Source organism: Electrophorus electricus, chromosome 26 (genome assembly GCF_013358815.1).
Source record: "Electrophorus electricus isolate fEleEle1 chromosome 26, fEleEle1.pri, whole genome shotgun sequence".
Taxonomy (NCBI): domain Eukaryota; kingdom Metazoa; phylum Chordata; class Actinopteri; order Gymnotiformes; family Gymnotidae; genus Electrophorus; species Electrophorus electricus.
Window position 1 is genome coordinate 1262203 of NC_049560.1, and position 8696 is coordinate 1270898.

General features: G+C 36.0%; 1 protein-coding gene across 1 annotated transcript; it reads right to left on the reverse strand.

The window, feature by feature from the left end:
- Positions 1–465: 465 nt before the first annotated feature.
- ctdspl3 (CTD (carboxy-terminal domain, RNA polymerase II, polypeptide A) small phosphatase like 3) lies at positions 466–6260 on the reverse strand. Its single transcript, XM_027005507.2, has 11 exons — positions 5786–6260; positions 4881–4998; positions 4560–4676; positions 2434–2542; positions 2128–2245; positions 1968–2054; positions 1746–1808; positions 1368–1447; positions 1156–1282; positions 932–1027; positions 466–586 (listed from the first exon to the last, which is right to left on the reverse strand). The coding sequence occupies exons 1-11, from the start codon at positions 5900–5902 to the stop codon at positions 521–523; spliced, it is 1098 nt and encodes a 365-aa protein (XP_026861308.2). The 5' UTR covers positions 5903–6260; the 3' UTR covers positions 466–520.
- Between the last annotated feature and the right edge of the window lie 2436 nt (positions 6261–8696).

The window sequence follows — 8696 nt, forward strand, 5'->3', positions numbered from 1 at the left end:
GCAAATGGCATTCAATTTTCAGCTTTCAAAATGTGGCAGTATGATGCCTTTAGGTATTTGTATGTTTCAGGACATTGCAGAGAAACTACAAAGTTAGCCATTTTGTTATAACAAGTGACTTATGCATGTTAGATTAAAGGAATAATTATATTGACTTGCTTCATGGCTGCTTAGAAGGCACATTACATCAGTTCCATGTCATCTGGTAAAGTGGCTGCTTCTCCAAACTGCCCAGAATTATATACTAAGGTTAAATCATGCCTAATGCCTGAATGACAGCTCTTTAGACACAAAGTAAAACTGACTACATCCTCTTCAAGTGAGGTAAAATGAGGAATGGATTAACACAGGTGCTTTGCACCTCAAGACCTACAGTTGTATTTACATGTTAAATACACACACACACACACACACACACACACACACACACACACACACACACACACACACACACACACACACACACACACACACACACACACACACACACACACACACACACACACACACACACACGACTTTAGTCTTCTGAGAGGAGCCTGTGAAAAGGATCTGTTCGTCTCTTGAGCACAGTCCTGAAGTCATCCTAAACAAACAAAACAACTTGGAGATTACAAAACAAACAAACACTGTGCTTTAATAGTGCTTTAAAAAAATTGTGATTTAAAAAACTGCCACCATATTAAATGGTATAACCATCTAATTCATAACAAAAATGTATCATTACTTGGCATTCTCGACCATTTTTAATAATGTAAGATATTAAAAATGTTAGTGGAGAAGAATGTGAATGTTCACCAGTTTAAAAGGATAAAAAAAAAGACTACCTTGGTGTTGAGTGCTCACTTTATTTACTTACAGCATTAAATTGCTCTTGAGTGCACAGCATGCTGTTCAGCCCCAAAAGAACAGAGGCAGAGAGAAAACTTACTGCTTGAACTAGCTTCTCCAGGTAAGGGATGAGTCTCTGGAGCTCCTTGTCTTCTTGGTCCCCACACCAGCTCTTTATTGGAATCATGTTCGTCAACTGGAACAAAGTAAATGTCATTACCACAAGAATATTCTCCTAAGCTACCCCCAACACTTTAATAAAATGGTTTGTTATTTATCAATTTGAAATGGGTATTGTTTAACAACATAAAAACAATGGCATACATGGTATGGGAAAGTATGGGGTGCGTTGTCCAGAATCACTGTCTTTGAAAGGTCTCTTTCCAGAACAGCCAAGTCTTTAATGTAGTGTCCATGCACACACGCACAATCATCCTGATACAAACGGTATCTTAAAAAAATCAATTAGGCAAGTAAATGTACAGTGATATTATAGGTCACAGTAATTCATACAGAGAAACATTAAAGAATCTTACCTAAATAGTTTTTTCTTTGGGTCCAATATGCCCACAATCATTTCTGCATATTCCTTTTTAGCAGATGTGTAAACAAACATCTACCAAACATGACAGTAAACAAACAAAAATACCCCACAAACAAAATTAGCCCCACAAACAAAATTTTCTACATAATATGTGCAGACATGTGAGGGTGAGAAAAAGTTTTAAGAAACTATTATAAACTTAACGGGCACAGAGAGGCAGTTAAGCAGACTGGTTCTTATTCCACTGTGACCAATAGTGTGATGAGCAGCAAGCATGTAATGTGCAAACTGGAATAAAAAATGCAAAAACAATCCCACACTGCACTCAGATTCACTTGTCTGGCCATGCTTTTTAGTCAACTCATTTTACCTCAAAATGTTTTGCCATGGATTGCAGAAACTCCTTCACATATGGCCTGAGAACAACATACACCTGTGATTTAAAAGGCAGAAAATAAGCAAGTCATGTGCTGAAAAACTGATTCACTTGTTTAAATGAGCATTCCTGTCCAACCACTCATACATACACAGGGATAATGGTATGGATTGCAAATTGTTAGAGGAAAGGAAAATAAGGCCATGGCTTCCTGACCTTGTATTCTTGATCCTGAAAGCATGTGTTGAATGTGTACTCTGCATCATCAATCATACTGAGTGAGCTGAACACGAGTGTTTCATCCTAAGAAAAAAGCAAGCATTATCCAGATATAATTTATAAATACTAAAGATGACACACATGCACTCACACTTACCAAGTCCAGCACCATAGTAGCTGCAGGGGTGCTTCTCGTCTTTGGTGGTATGTCCTGAAGTGCAGTGGCTGGTCTTGAGTGTTGGGATTGATTAGGAATGTTTTTAATGAATGTGCACCTGCAGGGACATTCAAATGGGGGTGGGGTGTTTAAATTAGTCCAGGCTTAAAAACATGGAAGGTAATACTATATATTGTCTGAGAATAGTAGTCAGAGGTGGTAAAAGCTGGGGAAGCAGTAGAGAACATAGGACCATCATGACCCTACTCTGTACAGGCTGCTGAGGAAAACGTATGACAGACTCACGGGCTGAATGCCTTGTCATTCTCTTTGTCTTTGGAGAGAGGGCTGGTGGTGCTGTAGCCGAACACACACTGCTCAGGACTGAAAACTGCACCAGTGATGGAGTACTTGCCTGTGGAAAAGAATTACTTCAGTTATTCTTCAGTGCTGCTAAATATTCCAACAGCAGATATTTTCAGCACAGGACATAGCCCATTAAGGTTGTACAATACTTCATTTGTTAATTTATTCAATATTGGATCAGTAGTACTAATAGTGCAGTAATATGCAAGTGAACCCTCTGGCAAATCATTGCTTATTGTGGACTGTGAAAACACAGACCACTCAGACATTATGTGATGATGGGTGGCTACATCATCATCACTGGGTTATGTCCTTGAAAACAGGCTAAGTTTACTATTACTATTATGCAAAGTGATTATTTTATTATCTAGAAATATCCTTGTATATCCTGTGATTTTATTTAATTATTCACTGTAAATTATGTTATGTTCTGATTTAATTTAACTCGTGTTTATTTAAGATAACACTTACAAAGCTTTAGTGGCAAGTTTAACAGCTTTTTCTGAACTAAAACAGCTCATGATACAGTGTATAGATGGTTCACTCCTGTAACCATTTAAATTAAGATCCCACTGAAGTTATGCAACTTCCTCAGATGACCTACAGATGAACAATTATTAATCTTATCCTTATCTGCTCCCCAGAGGGGTCTCTGGGGAAAGTGCACATCCAGGAGCACACAACTCTGGGATTAGAACAGTCCATCTCATAGGAGGGAGACTGCACCGAGATTACACAGAGAAGCAGAACTGTTTTGAAGTTTATAAAGCTTGGTAATAAGAATAATGAGTACTACTGTATGTTTTGCTTAATGGCCGAACACTTTTTTTTTTTGTTAGCAAGTCAAATGAAATGCACACCGGAATGAGTGCAAGAAAGGTTTTGTTTTTTTTTTTGGTCTTTTCTGTCTGTGTCCCAGTGAGCCCATGGGTTGGTACAAAGGAGTTTTGCTTCATCAACTTCAAACTAAAATAAAATTTAAAAGTTTTACAAGAAAGACCTTTCATTCCTATCACCACCCATTACCCACTTCATGATGACATCATGATGCATTCCATGCAAGTTTTGTAAAGGTTTTGATGAAGTTCAACATTTGGGAACCTTCCCAAAAAGTTAACAATTTTGGCCAAAATAACACCAGCCCATCTTCAACCACATCATATCAAGGTTTCACCAGTGTATTTTGAAATATAGGCTTGGGCAATAGTCATTTTTTAAATATCAGAAAATTATATGATTGTGTTTAAAAAATTAAAACTAATACACTTAAAAATAAATAATAAATCAGCATTTCAAATTTTGGCCACATATAGGACTGTGAGGCCTGCTGTTTTGCTGAAGGCCAACTTCCTAAATATGTTTCACTGAAGGATAAAGCCCATCATTACAAGCAATTACATATTGGTTGAGTAGATAGATTTTAACTACATAATGTTTACATATAGTGGTTTTAACTACATATTGGTTAAAAGTGTATTGAATAGGCTAAGGCTGAACCATATCTGTAATACAGTAGCCATCGGGGTATGTTGGGTTGGTGGCGTCTTTGTTTTGCTGCTAATCTCCCCTCAGCATAACCAAGCAATTAGCAATGTAATTGCAATACGACATTTTGGCCAATATTTTACAGTGCAATAGTCCACTGACTGGGACTGTTTCAGATGGATCATCAGTGCCATCAAGAAGGTACACATTAGCTAACAGCAACAACAGGAAGGCATGCCCTTCTACCTTGCAACAATAAGAGCAAGACCACATAATGCAGTTGCTTAGATCATGTGATTTGAAACTATATATGTATTGCTACTACAGATAAACTGTAGTTCAACAGTAATTTTATTTAAATGAACTACAATTTGCCTTCAATTACACCATCACCACCACACTCATGTTTTGGTGCCCTTCATTTTTACCCAGTTTCAACCCTTTGAACACAACACAGGTGTTGATTTAATCAATAATTCTTTTAACTACTTTTAATTACTCCTTTATACTACAATAGTGACCACACATAGTAAGTTAAAGATGCAATGCCAGGTTGCTAGGCCACATCTTTGACTACTCACGGTCGTTGGTGGGTGTGAGAAAGCGTACTACAGGAGAGTACAGGCTCCGTGCTGCAGGGTTCACTGACGAATGCCTCTCCCGGAGCTGGCGGACCGGTGTCTTGAAATCAAACTCGGCTGAATCAAAAGCACAAGTCAACAAAAAAACCTCTGAAAGCTTCATAGCCATAAATTCAACAAACCAACCAAAGGTTAAGGCTGAAATAGCAACCCTGAGACAAATCATGGCCATTACACAGTCAGTGTGAAAAATAAAAACCTTTCAGATGATAACCTTTTACCATTTAATATTTCAAACCATCGTTTTTGGGTTTTTTTTACCTTTGCATTCTTTGACTGATAGAGCCCTCTTCCTTCCACGTTTCCGTGTACGTTTAGCTGGAGTTGGGAAAGCATCACAGTACAAATTGGAGCAGTCTTGTAAAACCTCTTGTGATTCCTAAATTCATCAGAAAGACACACAGAATTAATAAGATGAGTTAAAAGTCTATTCACCATGACTGAACCAAGCAGATTAATGATATTCCCTTCTTTACCTAGGTTTTTAAGGGAAATTAAATTATTACCAGCTTTATTTAACCAGGAAAATTCTCGCTGAGATGAAACATATCTTTTACAGACGTGTCATGGCCAAGGTGAGATGCTACAAAATCAAATCAAATACAGGTAGGAAGGAGCAAATCTAGATAGCTAACCTAGCTAGCATCTTAACAGTAACAAAACACAAAGATAGATTAGTCTGTTTCAGTGAAGAGATAACCCTATATAACGCTAGATAATGTAACCTAGCTAACTAGGTTAGCAATGTCCGATTTAGCTAGCTACAACTTTAATTTGTGATCCAAGTAACAGCTAGCAAAACAGGCATGGTAACCAAGCTAACCTAGCTGGCTAAAACCGCTAACGCTACAAAAGCAAGATAATAATAGTAATCTTAGTAAACTAGGTTATTATTATTATTAATAATAATAATAATAATAATAATAATAATATCACCTACTTACTAACGTTATATTACAATTAATGTGGATAGATAGTTAAGATAGCTAGCCAGCCATCAGTTATCTTTAATATCTAATGATCTGCTAGACAGCTAGCAACCAGTTAGGTATGGATTAGAAAGAAAACCAAAAATTAGAATGAACCAAGTATTCCAGAGTCACGGGAGGATTTGCGAGCGTTAGTATTTTTGCAATCGTTAGCTAGCTATTAAACCATCAATTTACCTCAGAACAACTACTTTCTGTACGCGACACTCGATTCAAATCCAGCTGCCGACGACACGAAGTATTTGGTTGAGTTGACGGGGAGTCAAGAGAAGTAATTCTTGATCGAAGTCTCATGTTCACGTAGTTTATTAACTTTAGCTAACGAATAATAAAAGATGTTGGCTGAAAGAAAGAACTTAAAAACTCTAGCTACGGTTCCAGTGTTATACCATGAATGCCCAGGCGCAAGCACCATGGTTTCAAACTGTTACTTAAATCTGCCGCTAGGGTATCGGCGGTCAGAGTACCACCGTAACGGTTTAATTTAATGGGCGTTGCTCCCAAATGATCGAGAACAACGAGAAACACGAATCCCGTTGGAAATTCTCTCTAATCTCAGTTAAAGTAAAATACAACTGTATATGAAACCTAACCAAGTAATCAGAGGGAAACCAGAGGAAAAACAACCGAGTTCAACTATCAGCATGGCATATAATGGTTCAAAGAGCTAAGTCCTTAGAAGCCACTGCTGCCCTCTAGTGGTTTACCTTATCTGGCCCACAAAGCCGTATGACACGGAGACAAGCTCGCTCCGGTTAAACACCCGATATTTGGCTAAAAAATATAGGAAACATGTTTTGATAATTCAAAATAAGAGAAATAAATATATTAGTTAATATGAGCAAGCCATGACGTCTAGCATTACTGTATGACAAGTTTTCAACTGTACTCTCTGTGGGGCCCAAGGTGGTGTATATGTTGAAGGGCTAAGGGACATCACTGGTCAGCTTATGCTGTATTTGTCAAGGGGTCTGAGATTCGCACACGGTCAGTTGCACTGTATTCGGTAAAAGGGCCTGAGAGGCCCTAATGATCAGCTCATACTGTATTTGCAACGATGCCTGAGCTTCTCTGTGGGTTTGTTTAACAAAAACCTGTTATCCTTAGTCTTGCAGACTTTTAATTTTTTTTTTTAAATGCTGGGAATAGGCTAATACGATACCATGACAAATGACAATTAGCCTAATTCTTTTGTAACTTCCATTTTTTATTTGTATAACAGTTGATCAACCAGACCTTTTATGATAGTTTTTCTTTTTTACAGTTAAAATGATGATGGGTAGCAAGTGATAATTGAACAAGTAATAAAAAAAAATGTAAACTTCTTAAAAAAACTAACAAAAAAAACCAACCAAACAAACAAAAAAAAATCTACAGGAACCTGTTGAAACTGAAAGCAACAAATGTATAAACTTTACATTACCAAGCAGAACAATGCTAGCACAACAAGAAAAAACCCTCTGAACAAAATCTGAATTATCTAGATTATCTATAAACACATAGCAGATATATAATAAGTAGAAATAATTATGTAAAAAGTCAGTTTTAAATATGAAATATTGTTTGCTTGAAAATGAAATAATAATTAAAAAAAAAAAAAAAAAAAAAAAAAAACCCACACATCTTTGTGAGTATGATATTAGGCTACGGTATCACATCCTGAACAGAACTCAAAGTTTTAGGCTAGATCAGTTAAAATACGAGTAATTTTTAACTCCATTGTTAAGGAAATAACTGCACTTCTGTAGACATTAAATTATTATTATTATTTTTTATATATACATATTTGATATATTCATATTTCAAATAAAGTTTATTTTTCACACAAACACATTTTTGATTAAATAAGCAAGGACTGTTTCACCACTTAGAGAAAAACTCAAAGATGTCAGGAGGCAGTTGTATACAATCCCTTAAGATATCACAGAAGTCAAATATTTTAAAGGAAAAGAACACATCAAAGACAGATTTAAATTACTAATTTAGGCAATCTGTTTTCAAAACATTGGTACAACATTGCCTATAGTCATGCTTCTCTAGTTTTAACCAATTCCCATAAGTGGAATAAGGTTTTAGCATAAAAAAAAAAGAAAAGCACACAAAGAAAAGGTATTCAGACACACACACACACACACACACACACAAACAATTATAGCACTGATACAAGATGAACATTCTGTAACACTATTAGAAAGGTAGAACTCATTTTTGTTTATTAAATGTACTATGTTGTGAGCATAGCCCTAAAATGAACATATCCATATATCTGGAGGTAGAACTGTATTTCCTGAGGGAAAAAAAACAACAACAAAAGCCTTGTTTAAAAATCCATCTATTCTATATCCATGTATATGAAAATAAGCAAGTTAGCCCAACCAAAGCTGGCACATTGGTCCAGAGCTTCTCACGATCACATTATCTTTGCATGTAGTCACTGTTTAAAAAAAAAAAAACAAAACCTGGCCATATATACATACATACACACACACATACACACACACACACATACATACACACACACTTTAATGGAAGTCCACATATATGGTCAATTTAACATTTACAGATCTTGAAAAAAGGGGAAAAAAACAAAAAAAAAATCTGTAAATGCTAAAATGTGAAAAGTTGATGCTTTGGAGTTGGAAGGCTCTCATGACAGCAACAAATTGTAACTTAAAATCAACATTTAACAGCTGAACCACTGTTTGTATCAAAAAAGGAATAATTACATCAGTGTTAGTGTAACAATACATTCTACAGAGAGAGAAAAGCCCACTTAGAATTATCAAAGCATTAGGCATCCTACAATAAGCACGAGCAAATCTGCATGATTCAGCTAACTCTGGTTGTCGTTGCAATATAAAGTAAACATTGTCCCCTAAATTTACTGGTACAGTAAAATCAAAATGTTACTTTTTTTGAATACCCAAGATGAGAGAATTAAGATGTGACAAATATAAGGAAAACCTACAGAATATACTCTTTTAGTCTAGGCTTGTTTCAACATGTGTATTATCATTTTATAATAAATTCTCTTTTCCCCTCCTCCTGTCCCTCTTTAGACATTTTTGATGATTTCTATATTCAATCC

Coding starts and splice junctions, on each gene's coding strand:
- ctdspl3 (XM_027005507.2), bottom strand. CDS start 5,902: ATGAGACTTCGATCAAGAATTACTTCTCTTGACTCCCCGTCAACTCAA. Junction 4,677..4,880: donor ATCAGTCAAAGAATGCAAAG/GTAAAAAAAACC, acceptor CTTTTGATTCAG/CCGAGTTTGATTTCAAGACA. Junction 1,028..1,155: donor CCCATACTTTCCCATACCAT/GTATGCCATTGT, acceptor ACTTTGTTCCAG/TTGACGAACATGATTCCAAT.